At 36.3% G+C, this 27,896-nt stretch overlaps 1 protein-coding gene across 6 annotated transcripts in view; it reads left to right on the top strand.

Annotated features, from left to right (window-relative positions):
* Positions 1-27,896, top strand: part of G3BP2 (G3BP stress granule assembly factor 2) — a 71,312-nt gene that overhangs the window by 34,564 nt on the left and 8,852 nt on the right. For 3 of the 6 annotated variants that reach the window (XM_063108701.1, XM_063108700.1, XM_063108698.1), the window contains 7 exons: positions 19,700-19,818; positions 22,659-22,740; positions 23,516-23,689; positions 24,303-24,393; positions 25,298-25,400; positions 25,945-26,125; positions 27,122-27,220. In XM_063108701.1, the coding sequence (XP_062964771.1) occupies positions 19,724-19,818; positions 22,659-22,740; positions 23,516-23,689; positions 24,303-24,393; positions 25,298-25,400; positions 25,945-26,125; positions 27,122-27,220 (825 nt within the window). In that variant the 5' untranslated portion in view covers positions 19,700-19,723. Of the gene's footprint in view, positions 1-7,571; positions 7,784-7,883; positions 7,976-19,699; positions 19,819-22,658; positions 22,741-23,515; positions 23,690-24,302; positions 24,394-25,297; positions 25,401-25,944; positions 26,126-27,121; positions 27,221-27,896 lie in introns of those variants that run through there. The other 3 variants (XM_063108699.1, XM_063108702.1, XM_063108704.1) reach the window with 3 other exon arrangements.

Below are 27,896 nucleotides of genomic sequence, written 5' to 3'. Positions count from 1 at the left end.
ACTTAAAAGAAAATTGAATACCATATTTTTTACTTAAGATCTTATCATAAACATGTTTGACTTAAGATTGAAACATAAGTATGTAACATAAACCCGCATTCTTTTTTTTTTTGCAGCTGGCTGGTATGGGGAACGTATTCTTAAATATTTAAATTTACAGCTTTAGATGTTGTATTAGTTAGTTTTCTGTTGCTTATAACAGGATACCTAAAACTGGGTAATTTATAAGAGACAAATTTATTTCTTACAGTTTTGGAGATTGGAACACATTTGGTGAGGGTCTTCTTTTTGGTGGAGACTATCTGTAGAGTCCCATAGTGACCAGTGTATCACATGGCCAGAGGCTAAGCAAGAGCATGCGCTAATGTGCTCCTCCTTCCTCTCCTTAGGAAGCTGCTAGTACCATTCCTATAACCCACTAATCCAAAGTCATAGTCTTCATGGTCCAATCACTTTTTTTTTTTTGGGTGACTGGCCAGTATGGGGATCCAAACCCATGATGTTGGTGTTTTAAAGCTGTGCTCTAACCAACTGAGCTAAACAGCCAGCTCCCCAATCACCTCTAAAAGGCCCCATTTTTTAAGTACCATATTGGGGATTAAGCTCCCTGCATGAGCTTTGGAGATGACAAACACTCAAACTACAACAGAAGTAGATGTGTCAAGTACATGTGTCATAGTTCATTTAACCATTCACTATTGTTGGATATTTAAGATGCCTCAAGTTTTTAAATTATGATAAATGTTTAAACAACATCCTGATGAACTTGTTAGCACATATCCTAAGTGGGATAAATACCCATAAGTGAAATTATTGGCTCAAAAAGTACAGACATTTTAAAGCTTTTGATATATATGGCCGAATTGCTTTTATATTTTATTTTTTGGACAGCTGGCCGGTGCAGGAAAATTGCTTTTTTAAAGGGATAAATTAATCTTAACTTCCAACAGAAATGTACAAAGGTGCTTCTTTTGCACATTGCATGTTTTTATTTAAAAAATATTTGTCAGCTTATTTTGGCTTTCCATTGTTTCATTTTAACAGCTCTCCCTACAGGTTTAACTAATACTGTGTCCTTTTTTCCTATTAATTGGATACCTTTACATGGATGGTTAGGATTTCTTGTTGATTTCTTATCAAGTTTTATTAGTACTATGACTCAAATTTGTGGCAAAAATGTACAAATACATAGCTTGTTTTTACTTGGGTTGTATCTTTATAACTTTTGTACTAATTTATTGCCTCAAAACTTAGAAAGTAATTTCCCATCCACCTAATCATTGAAAAAAAATTAAGTAGACCTATGTACTAACGTAAAATAATGTCCGAGTTATACTGTTAATGGAAAAAAGTATCCTGCAAAATATGTTTATGTATGTATACATATATGTTATTTTTTGTCTTGGTTTTTTTTTTTTTTTTTTTTTTTTTTGTGGCAGCTGGCCAGTATGGGGATCCAAAACCATGACCCTGGTGTTATAAGGCTGTGGTATAACCAACGGAGCTTACCAGCCAGCCCCTATACATATATATTATTCAAAAAAATATTTTTTGATTGTCTCCATTTGTGCCAGAGAGATACAGCACTGAGCAAAACAGACAAAATTGGAGTCCTTATGGAATTTTATTGCAGAGGCTAACAATTTTTAAAAAGCCCACCAAGTGATGTAATGTCAGGGAGTAACAGTGCTGTGAACAGAAGTAGAGCAGGATAAGGGATGGAGAGTGCCCAGGCTCCTTTTGATTCAGTGGTCAGAATACACCTTTTGAATGTGGCATTAAATCAGAGAGTATTGAATGAAGTAGCTAGTATATTATTTTATTTATTTTCTATAAACATATGGGTAGGAAAACATTTGGAAGTACATTCACCAAACTTCTGTATTCACCACCCTCATTTTCTTTTTTTGGTGGCTGCCAGGTACACGGATCCAAACCCTTGACCTTGGTGTTCTAATACCACAATCTAACCAACTGAGTTGACCAGACAGCCTGTTGTATTCACCTTCTCAGTGAATATTATCTATGGCTATTTTGTCACCCAGACCAAAACTAGCAAAATGTGCTATTGTAGACTTCTCCCTTACTCTCCATATTTTTGCTCCCTATGTAGTTTTCAAATTTCTTTTCTTCTTGCCATTGTCTTCTCTTTGGTCCTTGTCACGTTTTGTCCTTTTTCACTTTTTAAAAAGGTGTATTTATTTTTATGTGCCAAATAATGTAAAATTAAAATGTGTAACAGGAGAGCCAATTTGGTGGGGCTTCCACTGGCCAAATTGGGAACGATTTGAGCAATAAAATAAATATTGATAGCAAAATTTATTTAATAAATTATAAAATAGGAATCTATGATTTCACCCTTATATAAATAAATGAATGAAAAAATAAGTGGGAAAGGAGGAAAGGTCTTTATTATAGTAGAATTCCAGCTAATGAATATAGGAAGAATGATGGAATTAGAAAAATCTTGATTTGGTAGCCATCACAGCAAAAATTGATTCAGTCAAGAATCATCAATGGATGATAAAACTGGTGGGTGAAAGTATGATAAGTATGTCCATGGTCTCAGAGTATGACCCCACACTATATACCTATTAATTACAAAGGGAAAAATAATAACTTTACACTGGAGAATCACAAGGAATGGGACAAATGGATGTCATGTGCCTCCTGATAGGATGCACTGAGAAGGATGTAACAGTGCTTCTCTGATATTCGTTAAAAGTACGTAACTTAGATATGATACAAGGAAATAGAGATTACCAGATTGAGGGGCATTCTTCAAAGTAGTTGTCCTATACTCTTTAAAAATAGTAAACTATAGTTGAGTTAGTTAGAGCATGGTTGTATAACCGATGGTCAAGGGTTTGGATCCCCAGCCACCAAAAAAATAAAAACACCACAAAAACAAAAGAAACAAAACAAACAAAAACATTAAACTCAGAAAAGAAAGGCTGAGAAACTACTTCAGACTACAGAGGACTGAGGTGATATGATAACTAAATGTAATTTGTAATCCTGAATCGTATCCTGGATCAGAAAACAATTTTTTTCCCTTTTGCTATAAAGGGTATTAATTGGACAATTGATAAAATTTGAATCTGTAGATTAAATTATTGTATCAATGTTAATACCTGACTTTGATAATTATACTGTGGTTATATAAGAGAATGTCTTTGTCTTTTCAGAAATACACATTGTGGGCTGGCCGGTTTGCTCAGGTGGTTAGAGCACAGCCTTTTAATACCAAGGTCATGGGTTCAGATCCCCGTACCAGTCAGCCACCAAAAGAAACAAAAGCCAAAAAACAAAGTAGAAATGCACACTGAAGTGTTTAGGGAGTAAAGGGACATCATGGCAGGAAAAAAAAAAAAAAAAGAGATTTAAATAGGGTCTCCTCTAGATATTTATTTATGGGTAGAAGTCATATGGCAATACACGAGTATTTTGGCATAATGACCACTTACAGGTTTTTTTTTTGAAATTACTGGATTCATTCATTCAGTAATCATTGTTGAGTGCCAACGTATCAAGCACAGTACCAGGCACAGGATGCTGTCAAAACAATTGAAAACTAGTGTCCTCAGGAAATTGGTAGTCTACTGGGAGAGGAGAGAAAGAGAGAGGGAGATAATTAATAAGAATGATAAAGCAAATGTAATAAATATTAACATTTGAGAAATGTAAGTGAAGGACATGTGGGAATTTTTTTACTGTTTTTGCAACTTTTCAGGATCTATGAAATTATTTCAAAATAAAAAGCTAAAAACATGTAATCTAAAAACGATTAGAAAGAGAAGAATAAATTGAAAGACAATAGGGCCGGCCCCGTGGCGCACTCGGGAGAGTGCGGTGCTTGGGTGCGCAGTGGCGCTCCCGCCACGGGTTCGGATTCTATATAGGGATGGCAAGTGCGCTCACTGGCTGAGCGCGGTGTGGGCAACACCAAGCCAAGGGTTGCGATCCCCTTACCGGTCACAAAAAAAGACAAAAAAAAAAAAAAAGACAATAGAAGGTAATCTCACTAGACTAGAGAGTTTTATAGGCAACTCGTTAAACTTGTACCTATATTACGCCACAAGAAAAAATCTCGACAAATTCCAAAAGGCACAAAAATGTACCTGCCACACTCAGAGACCTTAATGCACTAAAACTAAAAAGCACAAGTAGAAAGTTTAAATTTAAAAATCCAAACTATTTAGACATTCTCAATCAACTCTCTTTAAACAATAACTGAGTCAAAGAAGAAATCTAAACTATGTTTCCAGACTATTCAGAAAACAATAGCAAGTAAAACCTATGGTATGTGGCCTAAACTACTGGCAGGGGAAAATCCACAGCCTTAAAAACTATTGTTATTAATCAAGAATGAATAAAAATAAACAAATCATAGGGCCGAGCCCGTGGCGCACTTGGTAGAGTGCGGCGCTGGGAGCGCTGTGACGCTCCCGCCGCGGGTTCGGATCCTATATAGGACTGGCCGGTGCACTCACTGGCTGAGTGCCGGTCACGAAAAGGACAAAAAAAAAAAAATAAACAAATCATATACTGTTCTAGAAGTTAGTGCAAAACCAGCTGGATCTGAGAAGAAAACAAGTATTCTTCCTCCATGGAACTGACAGAGGGGTGTGTGTGTGTGTGTGTGTGTGTGTGTGTGTGTGTCGAGATTAAATTATAAATTCAGAATTCATTGTTATGAAGGAGAACTACAAAGTGCTATTCAATATCTCTAGTATAATGTTACTTAACAGTACCTTCTATTCTAATTGTTTCCCTACTTTCTCTGACTCTCCCTTTTTCCATCTCTCTCCATGTGTTTTTTCTCTTTTTCCTCTTCCTCCTTCTCTCTGTCTCTCTCCCAATTCTCTGAAGACACTGTTTCAGTAATTTTTGCCTTATCCTGAGCCTAATCCTCTGCTTGATAAATTGGTACTGAATGAATGAATCCAGTTTTAAAGAATCCTGCAAGCTATTATTAAGTACACACTCTGTCAGACAATCTGTAGGTTGCCATTTGACTTCTATTTATAAAAAACACTGTAGAAGAGAACATAGGAACTATATAATATATACGAGTACAAAATAACTTCAGAATACAGCTTAGACAAGCTAGTAGACCATTTAAACAGTATTAGGTAAATTGAAATTTTTAGAAGGGTGGTTTGTATAAGGGAAAATCATACATAATTTCACCTTTAGAATGCCATAGTGCAATATTTCATTATGGGTACTTGAGGAAATAAGTGGATGCAATTTACTTGGATTATTCACAGAATTTTGATAAAGGTTTACATGCAAGGCCTTGGGGTGGGAATGTGATTGGAGTGTCAGAGGAGGAGCTGGAGTGGTATGAGAGAAAAAGTAGTAAGAAAAGAGGTGGAAGTAAAAGATAAGGACTAGATCAGGTAGGCTTTTATAGGCTATTATAAGGAGCTGAGATTTTGTGTTGCCTTTGGAAGATTTTGGGAATGTCATCTGATTTATAGCTCTAAAGGATCTGGCTGCTGTGAGAATGGCCTATAGTCGTAGTGGAAACATCGAGACCAAGTAGAAAGCTGTTGTAAGAGACAATGGTGGCCTGGACTACTATAGTAGCAGCAATAGTGATGCAAAGTGTTTAATCCAGAATAAATATTGAAGGTATAGGGAAGAAATTTACTGAAGATTGACTATATGGCATGAAAAAAAGAGAGGAATCAAGGATGCCTTAAAGGTTTTTGGCCTGAGCCACTAAATGAACACAATACTGGCTCCCTGCCTAGTCTCTGGGAATGCAGTTGCTTGGTGGAAGCTCTGTTTGAGAGGCAGGGAGATTAGTTAGGATGCTACTGCAATCATCCTGGAAAGATGAAAGGGGCCTGAATCTTGGCAAGGCTATAAGTATGGCATGGCATTCAGAGGACACAAACTTGAGAGACATTTATGAATAAAAATCGCCACTTAGGATAATAGGTTAGGGTTATTTACTAAAATTGAAGATAGCTGAATCTTTTTCCCCCCTATTTCTGTTTATTGGTACCGGGGAAAAAAGATTCAGCTATCTACAATTTTAGTAAAAACCCTAACCAATCTGTTTAACAAGCCCTCCAGGTGATTCTGATGCACATTAAGGTCTGAGAACTACTGTTATAAATAAATTTTTGCACCTGTGCACCAGGATACATCGTGTAGAATATTTATAACAGCATTACACATAAGAACCCCAAACTGGAAACAATAGAAAAATAGAGAATATAAGTAAATTGTGGCAATTAATACAAGGAAAGTATTCTATAGCTTTCAGTTAAGGGTATGGACTAAGGAAGGCAGACTGCTTGTGTTTGAATCACAGCTCCATTGAATAGTACCTGTGTATCCTTGGGTAAATTTCTTGAGCTCTGAGAGCCTCAATATACTTATCTGTAAAACGGGCATAAAAATAGTAACTACTTCATGGGGTTATTGTGAGGCTTATACGATTACATAAAGTGATTAGAAGAGTGCCTGGTACATAAGCGTTTGACTTAAAAGGGCAGTCTGCATGTAATGTATTATGATACTTTAAAGAAAAAAAATCTCAGGTTCATTTCATAAAAGTAATGGTCTGTCCTTTTATTTTGCATATAACAAAATGATTAAGCAGTCTAAGGTAAATACAATGTAGATTTCGGAGGCATAAATGTTGTCATTGCCTCTGTGAGCCTGTTTTCCCATGTGTAAAATACCTTAAAATTACTCTAAGATGCAAAAGTTATCTAAGGCACAAAGTGGCTTCCTTGACTACAGAAATATGGCTTTTTCCATTAATCAAGGTCATGGGTCCGTCTTCCACAGCTATGCCCCAGGGGCAAGTCTGGGCCTACATCTAGGACAGGACTGATATTTACTGGGACTTCAAGCCTTTTAGTTTTATTATGCAAAATGCTTAGTATGTATTTAGCAATGTTTAATAAATAAGGAGCACACAAAGAAAGTCTTTTTCCCTCTGTAGAGCTCACACCATATTTTTCCGGTACAGCAGGGTTTAGCACTCAGTATGCCTGAAATATAAATTGCTTTGGACTGTTAGGATGACTATGACCTCGGTAAGGCTTAAAACCTCCATTCCTAGAACGGGTTAATAAACACTATAGGTGAGTTTAGTGTGCACACTGCTGAAACCGCCGCTGCATTTTTTGCTCATCTACTTAGTTCAGAAAGATTACTAAATTCCCTCCCTCTAAACATTAACAATCAAAAGGGACCAGGAATAGCAGCCCGCAGTAGACCCTGTGTTGCAGCCAGCTGACTTCTGGTCGCACGATTTGCAAGAAAGGCAGCGAGACCAAAGCCTCGGGGAAGGAGAGAGGCAGCCCTCTTGTGACGTCAAATCAGCGGCCTCTAGCCCCGGCTTTAGGCCGGTTCCGGTTCCCCGGGTTTCCGGGCGCGACTGTACGCGAGCGCGGCGACGTACTGCGCGTGCTCCGCAGAGGGACGCGAGAAGGATGGGTCTGGCTTGCGAAAAAGAAGCGCGATTGGCTGGCGTTGTGCTGGGGGTTCCCTGGCCCTTTCAGCAGGGGTAAAACAATAAGAGGTGGCGGTGGCAAAGGGGGCGGGACGTCCGTGTTCCTTGTCGCTCGCCGCAGCCTCAGGCGCCCGGGAATAGGTGGTTGTGAGGGAAACGAGCTTGTGGCTCTTCGGCTTCCGAGGTTTCAGGTTTGTCGGAGGGAGGGGGAGACGAGCGAGAAGAATCCGCTGTAACCGATCCTCGGTGACTCTCCCGCTGACCTCCGCGCGACGTACTCGCCGCCGCTGTTGGTTGGAGGTGCGTACGGGGGCCGGGAGGGGAGTTCTGTGTGGTGGTCGGAAGGGGACATTCCCTTCGCGCTCCGCGGCTCGAGGCAACCGTCCTGTGCTTGGGCCCCGGTGTCGGAGGTGTCGCGGCAGAGACACATTGTTCTTGCCGGCTGCCTACCCTGCCGTGTGTGCTTGAGAGAAGCCGAGACTTTCCCCTCAGGTGAGGGCTGGGAGGCCGCGTGGGAAGGGAGGTGACCAGCGCGCGTCGTGCGGACGGAGGGCTCGGAGGGCACAGGTGGGGCTGGGGTTTGTTGGGGATGAGGTGGGAAGGGGGACGCAGCGTCTTCCGAAGGCGCGCTGATGGAGGCTTGACGTGGGCAGTCGGGGAGTGGGCTTTCTGGAGAGGACGTTTTAAGGTGGGGAGTCCATTAGCCTGGTCTCCGCCTCGTTTGCGGCTCTTATTCCCGGTTCCTTGAGAGTGGGGAGGCAGGCTATGGCCGCCCCGCCCGTGGGGGAGGGGAAAAGAGGTTGTGTCGGCGGAGGCAGAAGCGACGCAGATGCGAAAGTAGCGGCCTCCGGGCACCATTTCTGCGCACGGAAACAGAATCCGCGTTTGAAGGAAGGCGCCGCTTCGCTCACCCAGCGCCTAGTGTTGCAGCGTCTTTGACCACCCGCCCCCCTTTCGGGTTTATCCGAAAGTGTTCGGGTGCCAGGGCTATAATGTGCGCCTTCTTCGTCTCCTTTTTATGCTGACGATCCCTTATTGACCCAGGAATAGAAAAAGTGTTCGAGAGCTTTGGGGAAGGGGATTCTGTCTCTTCCCCCACTTTTTTGGGGGGGGGGGTGGGTGGAGGCAGGGACAGAGGCATATACGCCTCCTTAGATTGTGTTGATTTTGTTAGTCTAATTTGATTGAATTTTCCCTGCGTCTCCAAAATCAGATTTCTTAAGAAAGCCCTGTGCCGCTTTGGGGTGTATATAAATTTGCGTCTACAGTTGTATCAATTTTTTCCCCTAAGGTAAACCTAATTTTTTAACGGATTTTTTGCCCTCTTAAAAGCACATGTACCGAAGCTGGGATAGCGAAGTTGTCCCCCTCTTTTTCGCCTGTTATGATAGTTGTGGTATTAATTTGGGTTAAGACACTGAGTTTAGGTTTCAGGCTCCATACCTCGTACTATTCTTTCAAACGTTAGCATTGCAATACCTGGATCTAAGATCCATTAATTGCAGTTAGGGGAGCTTCATACGCTAGAGCGGAAGATGATGGCAGTTCGTTTTCCAGCTCCATATTTGGCAGTTAATATAGCCTTAGGCATGTTAACAGTTTCTGAGTAAACTGTTTGGCCCTGTTGGTATCCGGTGGTCCTTTTGATATCCAAGGTTCCTGGTCTTGAAAAACAGAAGGTATGAATAGTTTGAATCTCTTAGGATGGTACTGTTTCTTTGGTGATATTATCTTACCTTTTCCTTACCTTTTAGGATTAGTCATGAGTGTCGTGTTATGATTTAATCTCTACAAGCTGTTTAGTTCTGAAAAGCTATCACGGAATTTTAGGGAGGATAAGGATCTCGAATGGATTGGTTACTGTCTAAGAGGTGTTATGGTTCAGGTTGAATTTTCAGAGTTGAAGTATCAGTAATGGTAAACAAGCATCAAGAAGAACATCAAGTGTGGAATGAACCAGAATGCTTGTGGAGTGGGTGGGGATCAGAAGTAGAAGGGTAAAGAAGAAAACAAGTCATTGTATAATTTGATAGACTAACTTACTAGCTTAACTGTGTATTCAGTTAGCAGCTGAGCAGTTGACCGGTCAGCAGGCAACTAACTCCTGGTTTGAAGGAAGAGTTAGTTGGCACTGTTGGTAGCCGGAAATATTCATTATCCATATTTGACTTATGAAATATCAAAAATTGAATATCAGTTACTAACAGTTTGCAAAACTAATAGTGTATATTCTTAACAGCTTCCTTATCCTGTAGAATTATTGCTGTTTATTACCCATCAGGATCGGAAAATCTTTTCTAGGTTGCTTTAAAAAGACTTTTTTCCCCACATATTTTATGTTGAGTGGGTATGAAGACGGTGAATGACCTCTTTTCAATGCTGATTTTGAAAGGCACAAGCTTAAGGGTTGCTTCTGAACTTAAATTCTGTAGAATTTAATCGACATACATGTCCTAGTTACTCACCACTGGTAGACACTTGTTTAATAGCTGAAAGAACAAATTGGTTTTTCTCCCAGAACCCCTAGCCTGGCTTCAGAAGCAATAGAATCAGTTTCTTGACTGTTATGTCTCAGCCTGTTTTTATCTTTTAATTTCTGGGTATTTTACCCTACTTTGATACCCCGTGTTGGAAATAACTCTTTTTGATTTGCTTTTGTGACTGTCCTTTTATATTTCTTTGCTTTTTATTCCTCCCAGCAGTTTCAAATAAGCTAACAGTAGGATTTTAAAAATTAATTTGTTGTATTCTTGGTTCCTTGGCTGCTCTTCCAAAGCAGTTGCTCTTAACCAGGTGTAATTAAAACATCACTGGAGGCAGGAGACGTGGTTTCAAATCCTCTTATAAGTATAACTGAGAGATCGTGAACTCTTTTTCCTCAGGTTCTCTAAACATCGGTTTCCTTTTCTGTAAATGAAACTAGTACCCTATTTCAAGGAGATAAAGGAACATGTAAGTTGTGAAACTTTAAAGCATAAGATAAATACATGCTTTTATTTTTGTGGGACAGCATTTCCTCTTCTTAATGCTTGGTCAATTTTAATAGCTTCTGAACTTCAGAACTTGCCTACTTACCTTTGGGGCCTGAGAAAAGACTAGGATTAGTCCATAATTCCTTTTGTTATTTATTTCTACCACTATGGTTCTTATATCTTGTTTGTGAAGCTTTCAGTCTGTTGTCTGCCACATCAATTGAAGGTCACTGCTCTCAAAAGGTATAGTGCTGTTTTGTTAAAGTCACTTTAAACAAAGACCATCTGGAATTTTGGAAAGCTCCAATGTTAATATGGAGTTAGCAGTTGAAAATGAGTCTAGTTTGTGGCTTAATGAGAGTAGGCCTGGGCCTGACTAGTGTAAGCCCAGCTATGAGTGAGGGGCTCCAGTATCCTATAGTGGAGATGAGCTGTGTCCTAGCACAGACATGTCCTTTGGTAAGAGTTTCTGGTACAGAGAACTGTATTCTGTTATTAGAAGTCTTATTCTTTTTATAAGAAGATGTAGTACATAAAACTCTGGGGCCACAAAATTACTTTCCTATTTTGTTTTGGTTTCCTGACTTTTTTTTTTTTTTTCTTAAATAGGATGGCATGGTTTCTTCTTAGCAGTGTTCATTTTTAAACTTTTCCTGTAGATTTAGCCATTTTATTGCTATATGAGTAATGGAGAAGTTCTTTTAATAAGAGGGGGGAGAGATGCCATTTCAGAGATCCCTGAGATTAATGAGAATTAACGTAATACAAAATTATTTTGCTTGGATTACCTTGTCTCTTCTATTTTAATCTGCTCTGATAATTATTTTGCTATCTATAGTGGATTTAAAAGTTAATTCTTTTTTTTTGCCTAAATGTGTACATTGCTTTTACATTAGTGAAATCATAGTTATTTGTAAATTTTATTGTGTTTTTCAATGTTTTAGATTTTGTGATCTGTGACAATATTTTAATGACTGCACATGAACCATCAACTAATCTTTCAAAGTTTATCTCTAAGAAATGTTACAGTTGGAGAGCGTGTATTAGGATCTAGGCAATAAGTTTTCCTTTATTACTCTTTCAGTTCATAGCTGATCATTTTAAATTCTAGCTTGGTTTTTTTTACTAGTTTGTTCCCCTACTCAACCTCATCAATCCTGTCTTCAACTAGTTGGTAATATTTAAGCATGCTCACACTTTATCTTTTAAATTATATATATATTTTTTAATTAAATTAAATTAATTTATTTATTTTTTGGCAGCTGTCCCATACAGGGATCAAACCCTGGACCTTGTTTTTCAGAGATACTGTCAGTAATGTAGGCAAATGGCAGTGATTACTTTTTAGTTTTACTAGTAGTGCTAAATAAATTTTCACACTTTTTAAAATGTGTATTCTAGAGCCATGTTTTCTAACCAGTACCATGTATGTATTAAATGGTTCTCAGAAACTGAATGGAAATTGAAAAATATGGTTTTAAAAATTACGTTAATATTTTCTTTGTAACATACAGACAATAGTCATAGAGTAAGAGTTTATGTACCCCTTTTTTCCCTAGAACTATAACTCAAGTGTTTGTTTCAGTATCATGCTTTTTTTCAAAAGATGAGATTTGTAAAACATTCCATAATTTGAGATTATTGCTTAACTTTTGTAGATGTTCATCTACATTTATAATTCCTATTTTTTCATATTTTTAGTGAGTGCATGGTATCAGTATTAATTTGATAAAACTGCCAAATGACAGTCTTCAAAGGTTGTAACAATTTATATGTCTGCCAACACTGTATGTGAAAGAGCTCATTTTTCTTAAATAGGTAAAAAGTGGTATATTTGAATAAACTGCCCTTTTTTAGACTATTGAATATTGTTAATTACAGGGTACCATGTTTCTCTTACAAATACTTAATATACAGTAGAATCTCCATAAACGTTAAATCTCCATCACCTCAGAAGTTCCTTCATACCCCTGGTAGTTATTCCTCATACCCCTTTATGGTAATTTCCTTCCTTTTACCTTCAGCCCCCCTGATCTGATTTGTCCCTGTGGTTTTGCTTTTTACAGAATGTCATATCAGTAGAATCCTAAGTATTATTAGCCTTTTGTGTCTGACTTCTTTAGTTTAGAATGTGATGCCTTTGAAACTTGTTCATGTTGTTGCATTTATCATAGTTTTATTGTTGAGTAATGTTTAATTTTATGGATTTACCACAGTTGTGTTTATTCTTTCACCTGGCTAATGGACATTTGGATTGTTTCCAGTTTGGGGGTATTTGTTGATAAAGCTTCTGTAAACAACATATAGTTCTTTGTGTGGACATAATGCTTTCATTGCTCGGTAGGCATGGGATTGCTAGGTGATTTGGGTTGTATATGTTTAATTTTATAAGACACCGCCATACTGTTTTCCAGTATGTACCCTTTTTTTTGGTTCCTACCAACTTCTTGACATCCTTGCAAGCACGCTGGTGTTTTAGATTTTTTGTGTTAACTATTATAGGTGTGTAGTTTTATATCATTGTGGTTTTAATTTGCGTTTTTCTAATGATTAGTGATATTGATCATTTTTTCCTGTGTTTATTTGCCACCTGCATGTCTTGGTGAAGTATATATTCAAATCTTTTGCTCATTTTTTAATTGGATTCTTTGTTTTCTTAAGTGAGAGTTCTTTATATATCCTGGGTACAAGTCTTTTATCATATACATATTGTACAAATTTTCTGACTTGTCTTTTTGTTTTCTTAGTGATGTCTTTGAGTAGAAATTTTAAGTTTTGATGAAATCCAATTCATCAGTTTTTTATTTGTGCTTTTTGTGTCTTATCTAAAATCTTTGCTTAACACAAGATCACAAAGATTTTCTCCTGTGTTATCTTCTAGAAGCCTAGAGTTTTAGGTTTTACATTAAGGTCTGTGTTCCATTTGTGAGCTAATTTTTTAAGTGCACGGTGATATAATATTCATAAAGTATAGAATTTGTTACAGGTGTGAGAAGTGTAGTGGGGAATAAATTTGAAAGGTTGATTATGCGATGTATGTACTACACATGATATAGGAGGTTGGAAGACTTGAGGAAGAACTAAAAGGTCTGATTCAATGGAAATGAAAAGGAGGGGACAAATTGCAAGAGACTTTAGTTGTCAGGATTTCACAGTTTGAATGGCAGGCCTTAAAGGGGGCAAGTCACTAGGACTGATCTTTCCAGCCAAGAAGAATGGACACCATTAACAGACATAAGGAAATAGCTTTCTTTGTACAGGGTGTCTTAGTCAGTTTTCTGTTGCTTGTAACAGAATACTTGAAACTGAGTAATTTATTTAAAAGAAAAAGGAATTCACTTCTTACAGTTTGGGAGGTTGGGAAGTCCAAAATCAAGGAGGTGCATCTGGTGCGGGCTTTCTTCTTGGGGGACTCTCTATCTACAAAGTCCCTAGGTGGTGCAGGGCATCACATGGCCAGAGGGCTGAGTGTGCTAACAAGCTCTCTTCCTTTCCTTATAAAGCTACCAGTCTACTCCCATGATAACCCTTTAATCCAAGAATGGACATGCCCTCACTATCCAATCACCTTTTAAAGGTCCCACCTTTCAGATACCATATTGAAGATTAAACTTCAACATGAACTTTAGAGGGGACAAACATTCAAACCGCAGTAATTGGGTTACCTATGAGGTCATGTGTGGGTATTCAGCAAGTGGTTAGAAATGTAAATTTGAATTTATGGTAGAGACTGGATATAAATTTAGGTAGACATGAGAAGTGATACCATTAGAATATCTGAAATTGTCAGGTTAGAGGACAGAACTTTGAGGACTTCCGCATTTTGGTAGGAAAGTTGCCTTATATAACTCTCAGAGAGTTAGGAGGTGGTCGACAGTGATAAAACAGACAGGTGGAGGACTAAGAAGTCATTGGATTGTTGACAAGAATTGTGAGTTTTCCAGAGAATTGTATTCAAGGCAGAGCTCAGTTATGATATTTGAGAGGGGAGTGAAAGAAAGAGAGGAGGGAAGACTAAGACAGCAGGTGCACAATTACTAACTTAGGGTAAAATATGATTAATAACGTCTGTGATAAAGGCCCAAAATACTTTGAGAGTTGAGAGGAAAGATTCAGATTTCTTTTGAGGAATAAGGAAAGATTATCAGGGGGCAGTATTCTAACTGGGCCCAGATGAATGCATAGATAGGGTTTCAATCATTACAGAGAGGAGGATGTAGAATTAGTATTGGAGCAGAAGTCAGAAGGCCTGGTTTTGTTAACAGACTTCTAGAATCTGCACTGGAGTGACATACTCTCACTTTTTTGTACATAGTTTTTGGCACAAGTCTAGCTGCCTGCCCCCTTTCAAAAACAAACTGCTCAAGAGTCAAATGTTCGTGAAAATGGAAGTCAGCTTTTATTTGGGAATACTGGTGACCCAAGGAGAGATTTTTACTCCATAAACCTGAAGGAGAATGGTCAGACTAAAGCCATCTCCAAGAGTCAGATTTATGAAGTTTTATTATTTTTTTAAACTTTTTAATTTTTTTAAAATTTAGAGAATACTTTATTAGTTTCTGTAATTAAACCCATGTATATAAGACCTTACATATTTAATACAGTGTGTTGCCCCTGTACAAATGAACAAAAATTAAGTTTAATGTTTCTAGATCAGTATGGCTGTTAACTTCTGTACAATGCCAACTCAACAAGGTAGACTGGGATACTTTTTCCAAAGTTGACAGCACAGTTAAAGTTTATGGAGGGGTTTTAAAAGAGGGGGTTGAAGGAGAAGGGTACATGGAAAATGAAAAGCAGGAGGGAGGGAGACGTGAGCCATGGGGACTCCATGCAAAGGAAACAGGTGCAAGGTCTCACCAAGGCTCCCTCTGGTTCCTGCTCCCCTCCTTCCTGTTGTCTCAGGGTCCTACTGGAGGGGTGGAATCAGCGTAGCTTTACTGATGTCTTTGTTTCCCAGGATCTGGATAGTTATGTGCAAGCCTGCAGCTCCATGCTGACTGAAAAACAACTTCACATCCATGTAAATAATGTCATCTTGCCCCCTAACCAATGTTCAGAATATCAAATAACTGTGGGAAAGGAGGGAATTCAGAGAAATGCATGCCGAGAAGAAAAAACTGTGTACTTTTAAAGTCTTGTAGAGCCCATGTGGTTTTAGTTCCCATCTCATTCCAACAGTATGATTCTTTTGCTATATTTCTGCTAAATTGTTCAATTAGTCTCTGGAACACCTGCAGTGACTGGCTTCTTATGAAGTAGCTCTATTTGACATTTGAACAACTGTTTATTCTTGCATTATATTGAACACAAATCTACCTTCCTGTAATTTCTTTTCACTATACTCATTCAGAACTGACAACTTGTTTTGGACATTACATTCATATTAATGTAGCCTGAGATTGTTTGATTTGGAGGCAGCCCCATTATACTAGTGATTCATTGAACTAAAAAAAGTAAACAAAAAACCTAAGTATTTCTAAGCTGAAGTTTTAGTCAAGGGAGGAAAAGAAGGTGATAACTTCGGTTTATATGTTTTCAAAAAGTCATTTTGAAATTGAGGAAATCTAAGCATATTGTAGGATATGAAACCCTACAAAGTGTGACTTTCTTTTCTGTTTTATTTGTTCTTAGGTCTTATTTCTTCCTCTTCTCCACTCCCCCCTCCATGGGTGTTGATTCAGAAAAGATAGTGACAATTGATATAGAGCAGTTTCCGGTGAGCTAGAGTAGATCTGCTTAAGGAATTATTCTTAGGCAAATAAAACAGGAATAAAATAAAAAAGGATGTTGACGAAGTTGCATAGGGATTTTAGGTGGGGTGAGCAGAGTTGCAGAGTAGCATACCTATCTCTAAAGTACTTGAGGCACTGTAAATAGAGGGAGGGAAGTCAGATATAATCATGTGGGGTTCTGGATGAATAATATTGGTGATCTTTTTATTTTTAATTGGCAAGTAAAAGATTTGTTTATGAGAGCACTTGTCTGTCTGCGTAGAGCTAATGTGCCAGAGAAAAATTTACTTTGTGCATTCCTGCATGATAGCAATCTCTACCCACTTTCTGGTGTCACTGGGAAGAAGGGGGGTTTGATACTAAGGGTGCTTCAAAAAGTTTGTACAAAGATTCATAATACCTTTCAATTCTATTTTTCGATGAACTTTTTGAAGTACCCTGCTACGTGGAATTTCACTTTTTCTGTAGAGATGGTAGGTGATCGTTGCTCCTATCTTTGAAGGTGCTAGAGGCTAATAATCTGAAGATTCTTTTTGTACAAAAATACCCTTTAATCTTGGCTATCTTGTAGAACTGTATAGGCTCATAGGCTTGACTAGAGATCTCTTTTCAATTTGTAAATTATGAAATTGAGGTCTGGAAAGGTCATGACTATTTCAGGGCTGTAGATATTTAAAACATCTTTCTCACTCCCGTGTTCAGAGTTTTGTTTTGGTAACTTCTTTTTTTTAAGAAATGGAAGGACTCATCTAGAAATTGTTTACCTGTGAGTTGGGTACTTTGCTGTGAAGAATAAAAATGGCATAATTTTTCTTGTAATCACGTTTATTTTGAATGTGTAATTTGCCCTTTTTTTCCCTCTCTCAACCTTTTTATATACATTGGCTGTGCATGAATTATAAGCACAAATTTTATATTTACTCAGTTTTCCAAGTCTTATTTCCTACAACTACTAAAACTACCTTGTTTGGTGGTTCATCTATAACCTGTCCCAAATGCTGCTTTGATGTCCTTCCTTGTTTACTGAGCTATTAATATCCTTACTCTAGGATGGGAAAGAATTGGAAGGTGGGTGAGATGGCATATTGTTTGTGAAGAGTACATAAATTAGCCTGTCACTAGCAAGTAGTGAGGATTCCCCCCCCCCCCCCCGCCCACTTCACTTTCTGATTGACTTCCGTCAGTTATATTTTGGCTTTCTAAATTCTGAGTCACTTGAAATCAGAGTTATGGTAAAGTTGCTGCTGATCTGTAGGTATAATTTATTGAAATACCATTCTCTGAGTAGCGTTTTCATTTTGTTTTACAGTCCCCTTTGGGAGCCTCCTCCACACCTTAAAAAAAAGATTCTTGATAACCTCTTATAAATGGCTATTTGTTTAGGTTTTACCAGATTAGCATTGCCTTAACTCATTGACCCAAGTTCACATTTCACGTTGCCTCTTTTGAATAAATTATGATAACTAATAATTTATTCCATAATGGTAAATCAAGTATTAGTTTTCTCTACTGCCTTTCTTTGTCTCTTTAAATCAATGATATCATGGCCTTCATACTTTAGTGACTGTATAGATAGTGGGCAATTTGAACCCTTTCTTGAACTTTGTTAAAATGAATATTTAGTGTATTTTGTACTTTCTTTGATATTGATATGTATATTCTGTACCTTTTAATTTTAGTTTGTGAAAGAACCAGGTATGTAATTCATAAAAGTGGTAGGTGAATATGTACTTCATGAATGTGATGTGAAGTTTGGGATAAATGACAACAGTGTTACTGGAGAAAACTTGGAAATACAGAGGAGAGAGAAGAAAAAATGATAATTCCTAAACCCAGAAATGATTCCTAATAGCATTTCTTTCACTAGCAATTTGACGAATTATTTTGTCGGTAATTATTTTATTCAGAGGGTAATTTAGTATCTTTCCATGTCTTAGTATTATTTTAACATCAATTGTTAGTTACAGTATTTAAATATGTATAATTTCCACATTTTAGTTATCTTACAAAAGTTTACTAGATCAGTCTACCATTCTTCACCCTCCCACATCATTCAAAATAAAAATACGTTGCTTAGCTTTGTAACTTTAAATATAACAAATGAGAGTCTTTTTATGCATTTGGGTGGTTAATCTTATTGGGAGTTTCATGTTTGCATTTGAAATGGCAGTATTTGGCTTTGCTTTGTGAATTAGCTATTTCTGAGAGCAAGTGAGGCATTACTTAAAAATTTAAACATTTGAGGATTTTTTTTAGATTGAGTTTGAGAATTTTATAAGGACAGCTGGCAAAGGGAGAAACAAGGAATCTAATAGAACATAATGTAAAAGTTGAATTGGGGGTCACTAGAATTGTGTACAACTACAGTTTATCTGTAGGCTCCACTATAGTTGGTATGTGATTTTTATTAAAAAGAGCATCAGAATTGTAATGTATATGATGGCTCTTTGGCTGTTTTTTTTTTAATTTTATTTTTTATTTTTTATTTTTTATTTTTTTTTAAAGTTTAAAGGAATCCTATATTGAAATTTGTTAAATAGGAATTTAAACTGCATCATGATTTGCCCAATAGACACGCACATAGATATTGTGATTATTTTTTCAGTACTTTTAAGTGTAATAAGACAGGATGCTTGATTATATTTGATATTTTGAAAAAATACGTCATATACAAATTTTCATACTTTTTTCTCCCTTATACTCCCTAATTTCTAAAGTCGTTATAATTTTGTCTACTCTGGGTGCTGTAACCTTTGGAGATTTCAACTTAGAAGTACTTTATCATCACACCTAACCCATTCTGTTGAGTTTCCAGTTTGCTTATTTATATTTCTTGACAAACTATAAACCTTGAAGTCTAGAGACTGTCTTGTTTACCAGTGTATCTCATTTACCATAAACTGTACCTCATTTAGTTAGATGCTTACTTAACGGAAAGAATGAATGGAAAGACATACACCAAATGTAAAAATGATGATCTCTGAGTGTTGAGGTTAGAGCTGGTTATTAATCATTATTACCATTTTGAAAACAGTGAAGTTAATTCCCAGAGGGAGAGAGAATACAAAGAGACAAGTTACAGTGCTTTCCCATGAAGATTGTAATCTCTTAACTCCTGACTTGTACCCTCTGCCTAGTTTTCCAAAATAAAACCGTTGGAATCCAGGAATGTAGGAGATTATGATCCTCAAAGGAAGAAGGTAATGTGAATAGAAAGACTTAGCTATGGTGTACTTTGTCTAAAGCAGCACTGAACTCTTTTGGGAATAAGAAAGAACAAGAGTGCTGTTTCCCCTGGTGCTGAGGGGTAGGAAAATGAAAAAGTAGAAGGAGAGGCAAACATTGGAGGTTACCAGTAGTTGTTGGGAGCTATTGTTTTGCTGTTATAAATTATTTAATAAATCGTCTTAATTTTCTTTATTCCCATTTGTATTGCTAAGAGAATTTATTTCATCGTACTTACAAAGATGACTTTTTAATAGTAACTATTCTTATGTTTGCTCCTTTAGCATTTGACATTGTGCAGCAAAGAAATGGTTATGGAGAAGCCCAGTCCGCTGCTTGTAGGGCGGGAGTTTGTGAGGCAATATTATACTTTGCTGAATAAAGCTCCAGAATATTTGCACAGGTAAATTTTAAACGGATTATTTAGTATTTTTATTTAGTTTTATTTTCTTGGGTATGACTACATATATTTTGCCTTTCCTAACTCCTCATAACCTGACAGTCATCTCTAAAACTATGTCTAATATTTTAACCAGATGGCTAAAACCGGTGTTTTCCAAGACTACAACCCCACAGTAAGAAAAACTTCACATCATATCCTATTACGTTCATATCTGTGTACACATACACACTTATGTATACTCTGGTATTTTATATTTCATTAAAAAAAAAAACCTAGGGCTTGACCAAGTAATGGGTTCCAGTATGCAATTTGGTTTTTTGTTTTATTGGAACGTAATTGATTATACATGCTGTGGGGTACAGAATTGAATATCAGTACTTGTGTATTGACAATATGTGATGATCAAATCAGGATAATTAACATATTCATCATTACAAAGCATAAGCATTCTTTGTGTCCATTAACCTATTTCCTGCCAAGCCCCTCCCCCTCCCCCATCTGTAGTAACCAGTTTTGTTCTCTCCTGAAAGTTCAACCTGTTATCTAATGTGCAATTTGAAGTCAACAGTTTAAATCACCTTTTTAAGTTTTCCCGAACAGTGTTGGGAAATGAATCAGTTAAATGATTATACTTTTGAAATTTTGTATTTTTCTAATCTGCAAAATAGTGTTCTTTGGTAAAACAGCAACAGTAGCTTTGTTTACTATTTTGGCAAGAGCTGGACATCGGTAAGGTTATTTCTTCCAGAGATTGAAATAAAATTGATTTATATTATGGGTAGTATTTATTAAATTATGTTCTTAGTGTATCTTAGCAAGTGAAAGGTGAGACTGCTATAAGAATTAGGCTTTTTCAGCTAGCTGATTAGCTCAGTTGGTTAGAGTGCGATGCTGATATAACACCAAGGTCCAGGGTTTGATTCCTGTATAGGCCAGCTGCCAAAAAGAGTTAGTCTTTATCCCATTTCCAGAGTAATAGAAGAAGCATCTGCTCTACGATAATAGTGGGGGACCTAAACACACCTCTGAGTACCAGACAGATTATCTAGGCAACAAATCAGTAGAGTAACCTTTACTCTTTCAGAAGGAGAGAAGAAATCTGGGGTTATCAGAGATGCGGGATGGGTGGGAAAGGGGAATGGGGAGAGATTGTATAAGAGGAATTAAGAATAAGTACGATTTATAATAATATATGTGCTAATAATATTGATTTGATCACCATACATCAACATTGAATCCCCAAAATATGTATAATCAATTTTGATTCAATAAAGAAAAAGTGGGGGGAGAATTAGGCTTTATAAGTATTTGTTGTAGAACAAACTAGCCAAGTGAGTTAAGGATAAATATATCATTGCCAATTCAAGTGGGAAAAGCTGTTAAAAAGACTTACATTTCTTTATTTGTAGGTCTTCTTAATTAGCATTCTAAAGTTAGATTTTGCAATTGTCCTGCACTGTTAAACATATACATTCTCTGCCTTATTCTAGAAGTAATTTTTATACTTACCATTTGCTAGGCTTTCTTTCTAAGTACTCTACATATATTTTCTTTCTTTTCTAAGTACTCTACATATATGTAAAATATAATCCCTATGACAGTATTATAAAGCATAGGTACTTTTATTGTCTCACTTTACATATTGGACAGCTGAGACTAGTAATTCATCCAGCATCACTCCTGATTAGTAAGGAGATTCGTAATTCATCCAAGAACATTCAATAAGTAAGTGAGCTGCCATAGCAAGTATTCAGGCCTACTTCTGACTACAGAGCCCAACTACTCTACTGGAATAAAGTGACCAAAAAACAACATTTAAAACAACAAAGCTCTACACCATCATGTTAATTAAGTACAAGCACAGACTTCTGTTTTATACCTAGCTTATGTAATCAGTTTCTTTCTTAATGATTATAATTTTTTACTTGTTATAAACAACACTGTAATGAATATCCTTAAACATGTATTTTGAGTATCTTGTTAGTTATCTTCTTAGAATAAGTTCCTATAAGAATTGTTGCATCAAAGGTATGATCATTTCTGAGGCTTTTTATACTTGCATACACTCTGCCAAATTGTTCTCTAGAAAAATAATGTCAATAGAACATAAGGAAATAGTGTAAATTAAAGGATACATTATAGGGTACAGATTAAAATCTGGATCCAGACATTTTGGGTTCTTGTCTTAGCTGTCCTACTTGATAGGTGTATGACTTTTGGGGAGTTAATTTAACCTCTTTTCTGTACCTCAGTTTGCTTGTTTAGATAATAGTGCTTATTTCATGAAGTTGTTAGGAAGGTTAAATGAATCAATATATAATACACTGAGAACATTGCTTGACATGGAGGAAGCTGTATTTATTACAATAGGAGCTGAATTTTCTTTGTGAAAAAATTAACTTTGCACCTTTGGTAACCTTAATTTAGAAAGATGTTAGTTCTAACTGCTTTAGGTAATGCCAGAGAAAGACTAATTTATCATATATTTAAGAGCAGCATAAAAATATTAGCAAGAAATTAATGCTGAAGTAATTGTAGATTTTTGACTTAGTCTCTGATTTATTTCAGTTATTTTAAATCTAAGCTGTTTTAATCTAAGCCTTTAGAATTAGTAATCATTTGGAGCTGTGAATAGTGTTAAATGGAACACTAGTGTTAAATCTGATTCCCAGTTTTTTAACCAAGGAAATTGAACCTTAAGACCTTAGGTAATTTGCCCAGGATTACATAACTAATTAGTGACAGAGCCACTAGTCTGTCTGACATCAGAACTGTCCTGCCTCTGAGATTTCTTTTGACATTTCAGTGTTAATCACTAATTATCGATGGTGGTTTTGCAGGTTTTATGGCAGGAATTCTTCCTATGTTCATGGTGGAGTAGATGCTAGTGGAAAGCCCCAGGAAGCTGTTTATGGCCAAAATGTAAGTATCAATTTCATATATATTTTAGAAATTTCAAAAATAACGTGCCCATGGACAACTTCTTCAATATGCTCATTAGTTGTAATTGGAATTTATTTATGAGTATTGTCAAGTGTGCTTTGAAGTCTTAATTAAACATCCATTTTTGTATGAAACATGTTATTACATTGGGATGGATGCAAAGGAGAAAATGAGATGTATTATATGCTTGATGTATTTTATACATGAAATAGTTGTGTATGAGTTAATACAAATGTGGACAAAACCCTGTATTACAGTAATGCACAAAAGTATATACTCCTTAGGAATTAACAGGCAAGGAAAACTTTGTATAGAATGTTGGACCTCAGCTAGACTCTGAATTATAGGATTTGGCCTTACCAAACAAGAAGAAATTGGAAATAGGAAAAAATGGCATCAGCAAACATATAGTAAAGTAAAAATAAGTGTGAGGTCAGGGAACAGTTGACACAATTTGTGAGAATAACTACTTATTACAGAAAAGTGGGAGGGAGCTGCAGAAAGCCCAGATTACTACACAATACCAGAGAGCCATTGTGATTTCTGATATAGAGAGATGATATGTTGAAAATGATGATATAGTAGCATCACCCTAGCAGTGATGTATAGCATGGTGGAATGGATTCAAATGAGGCAGAAAGATTAAGGAGTTAACAATAGAGTTGTGAGGAAGTCAGTGAGGGTAGGTAATAGTATTGTGTAGATAATGCAGTATCATAGTTTATATTTTTTCCCCACTCTTCCCCTAATAAAGGATATACACCACAAAGTATTATCTCTGAACTTCAGTGAATGTCATACGAAAATTCGTCATGTGGATGCTCATGCAACCTTGAGTGATGGAGTAGTTGTCCAGGTCATGGGCTTGCTGTCTAACAGTGGACAGCCGGAGAGGAAGTTTATGCAAACCTTTGTTCTGGCTCCTGAAGTAAGTTTTCATTTCACTTTGTTTTCATTAATGTGATTTAAATTGGCTGTTATTGGTTGAAATGTCCAAGAGTTTCTTCTGATAGGTTTAGATTTGCATATTGCTATTTTTGAGAAATTTGTGTTGAACCTGTTGGTATAATTTATTTTAGCTTGCGTGTGTGCTGTGACTATTTGGAATTAAAAGACAAATAGTGGTACAAGTGTGTAAATAGATGATTAAGATGCAGAAATAATACAAAAAGTATATTGGTATATTTAAAAGGTTACATTTTGAAGACAAATTGGAAAAGTTCTGTTTATTCATTACTCCTGGTTCTTTTTTTTTTGACAAACCCTTGACTTTGGTTTTAAAACACTGTGCTCTAACCAACTGTGATCCTGATTCTCTTCTATTGAGTAGTTGCTTCTTCAGTTCTAGTATTGTTTGAGTCAACTTCTTAGTTTACTTTATATTAATATATAGCATGTTTAGCTTTGGAATATTACATTGAGTACAGATTGTTTCTCTAGTATTAAAATAGAAATTGTGTGTGCTATGTAATTTGTGTTTTTTTAATGTAAGACCAAACTTATGGGTATTTATGGAATATTTGCCTGTTATTTTCCTATAGGGGTCTGTTCCTAATAAGTTTTATGTTCACAATGATATGTTTCGTTATGAAGATGAAGTATTTGGTGATTCTGAGCCAGAACTTGATGAAGGTGAGGCTCCTTTGAAGATAGAAAGTCAGTACTCTTTAAGGACTCTTTCTATAAGTATGAAACTTATGGGAATTCACCTCTTTATTGTAACTGGGTGAAACTCCCTTTTTTTTCTTTTTTTCTTTGTTTTTTATTATAAAAGAAATAGATGTTCATTATGTAAAATTATGTAAAAATCAGACATGGAAATTGAAAAGGTTCCCCTCAGTCTCACCTCTAAAGATAACCAAGACTTTGGTGCCTGTTATTGAATTTTTTTTGGTCTTATACTTAACAACATTTTTATAAAAATGGAATTATGCTGACTCAGAACTTGCTTTTTTCCCTCTTAATATATCTTTGTTGGCTGTTCGTTTTGTGGCTATACCATAATTATTTAATTGATCTTCCTTTGATATACATTGGTTTCCCTTTTTTTTCTTTATCATTACCTTTGAATAGATGTGACAAAAGAAACTGAATTATGGCTTTAATATAAAAAAGGTATTTCCTACCTTTTTCTTTTTCTTTTTTTTTTTTTTTTTTTTTTTTTTGTCTTTTTTCATGACTGGCACTCAGCCAGTGAGTGCACCGGCCATTCCTACATAGGATCCGAACCCGCGGTGGGAGCGTCGCTGCGCTCCCAGCGCAGCACTCTCCCGAGTGCGCCACGGGCTCGGCCCCTGCCTTTTTCTTTTTACTAAAGATAGATCTTTTGAAAAATAAAGTACAATAAATATTAAATTTCATCCTGCTTGCTCTTTTTTTTGAGAGAACAGAGAATATTGCAGTCCAACGTCTTTGTAAGAAATTTACCAATTTTTTCTTGACTCTCATACCACTTTCTTAAACATATTAAAAATATGTACATTAGAAGTTACATTAAGCCTTTAAAAAAAAATGTGAATGTATTATGTATTGTCAGAATCAGAAGATGAAGTAGAAGAGGAACAAGAAGAAAGGCAGCCATCTCCTGAACCTGTGCAGGAAAATGCTAACAGTGGTTATTATGAAGCTCACCCTGTGACGTAAGAATAGTGTTTGTAAGGTTAAATTTGGTCTGAACTATAATGTAGTTGGAAGGTGGGTTTTGTTTCTGTATTTACTGTTGGAAGTAAATTTTTGATAAAACTACCTGTTAGGCCAGTTTTGAGTACGTATTATATAGGCAAGAAATTTGGAAAGAATTTTTTTACTTAACTCAAAAATTGAACATGGTTTGCAACAAAACAGTGGTTACTTACTGATAATAGAGGGTTTAGGACAACCAGAGAGTGGACATTTTATTTTTTATAAAATTTTATTTTTATAAAATGGGATTTATGGTTAGCACTAAAGTAAACATTATTAGTAATCCAGTTTTTAAATGATGGGGTTAAAGAACTGCTTAGGAGTATTATTCCTTTCTGCCTTCTAGTTCTTATTAGAATTTTATTCAAAACTCTATAGATATAGTACAGGTTACTGGCATATAATTGGTTATGCTCATTAAATTGGAGAGAAATTGAATTTATCTTATTTGAACTGATAGTTTTAGTCATACTGAAAAGTGAACTAAATATTTTATTGTAGTAATGGCATAGAGGAGCCTTTGGAAGAATCCTCTCATGAACCTGAACCTGAGCCAGAATCTGAAACAAAGACTGAGGAGTTGAAACCACAAGTGGAGGAGAAGAACTTAGAAGAATTAGAGGAGAAGTCTACTACTCCTCCTCCTGCAGAACCTGTTTCTCTGCCACAAGAACCGCCAAAGGTTAGATCAAAGGAACTCTTTATATCTATAACATTACACTTTCATATTTGGTGCCATTAATGAAGCATGACCTTTGTTCTCTTATGTTAAATTATTTAAATAGTAAGATGTACTTTTTTATGTCTATGAAAGCAGCTGTGGGGTTATTTATTATCCTGAGGAAAATACGTTGTTTGTTTTCCCCCCAAAAAATACCCCTGAGTGAAATTTATAACTTAAGATTAATCCTTGTCTGTATGCAATGTTCAGTAATATACATGAAATTATTTGGATCCATGTATAGGGCTATCAGTTGCTCTTTCATTCTGTATTAAATCCTCTAAGCACAGATGCACCAGGAGGAGTCATGCCAACTCTTAAGCAAGTTAGTCTATAATTAAAAGAAGAGATAACCTGTTACTTGTGGTTTAAATGGGATCAGTTTCCTTTCTACACCAATTAAAGTGTCTTGGAAAGATAAGTGACACCCATAGTGTATCATGTAAGCCTACCTAAAGCTTCTTTTATCTTTCTGTAAAGTGGAAGGTTAAAGTATATTTGGATAGTGACAGGAGGAGATTCCTTGTTCAATTTGTGAATGTCTGTTAAAAGTTTCCAGCTAGTACTCTCTTCTTTCCTATCCTTCCCCTTTCCCCTTAACAGCATCACACACCCTGTCTTCCCTCAAAAGTGGAAAGAAATTGGTTTTATTGGTTCAGATTTTTCTAGCATGTTTAGTTGGTAGTTTTGTTTGCCACTTACTCATTTAGAGTATATAGGAACTTGCTTGTGGTTTTATTTAGTAGTTCAGACAGAACAGAGTTATAAATTTTGCATAATGAGATTTTGAAAGCTGGCACATAGACTGGCATGTGTGTGTGTGCCTTACTTTTAGGAGTCCTTCAATATAGAGCAATAGTTCAGAAATGAAAAGAAAATATATATTTGGAAGTTTCCCTATAGGAATGTTGGTGGTTTTCCATGATTAGTAGTCTAGGTTTGTTGCATTTCCTGCAGGCTTTCTCCTGGGCTTCAGTGACCAGTAAAAACCTGCCTCCTAGTGGTACTGTTTCTTCCTCTGGAATTCCACCCCATGTTAAAGCACCAGTCTCACAGGTAACCAATCTGTGAACACATTGGATTGTATCCTTGTTACATTGCCAATTGCTTATTTTTTTTTTAATACTTTTTAAAATGAGTCAATCAGAAATCATGGATTAAATATAGAAAAAATTGTATTAAATGTCAGTGCACCCACTTTAAATGCCAAATCTCCATTCATCATCTATATAGGTGGTATTTGGGGTTTGGGTGTGTGAAATACAAATTAAGTTGGTTTTGCCAATATATAATATCATTTACAAGGCTTCTTAAAGTAACTAAAAAGTGTTCTTTTTAAAAAGTTTTAAATATTATTTAGCAAAAATATTTTAGGGAAGAAGTTTGGAAAGGCACAAAGTAGTGTGATGTTATAAAGAATCGTTTTTAAAAAATAGAAAACTTTTTTCTAACATGCACTTCCTCAACTCTCAGTCTGTAAGTGGTTCACACCATTCAGTTGAAGCCTGTACCAACTTATGACTGTAGTGTTCACCTTAACTGATTGTTCTAGTATTCTGCTTTTTGTCTGTCATCTTACGCATTTCAGAGCTTTCAAAAATGTGAAAATAAGATGTTTGTTAGATGCAGTTTAGAATTAACTAAATTCTAATTAAGTTTACAGGTATAGTTAAAGGGTGTCAATTCTTTACCCTACATTTTCAATTACTTCATTCCACTAGAAAATTTATAT

The sequence above is a fragment of the Cynocephalus volans genome, chromosome 9 (assembly GCF_027409185.1).
Source record: "Cynocephalus volans isolate mCynVol1 chromosome 9, mCynVol1.pri, whole genome shotgun sequence".
NCBI lineage: Eukaryota > Metazoa > Chordata > Mammalia > Dermoptera > Cynocephalidae > Cynocephalus > Cynocephalus volans.
This window is presented reverse-complemented; position numbering and strand designations above follow the sequence as displayed.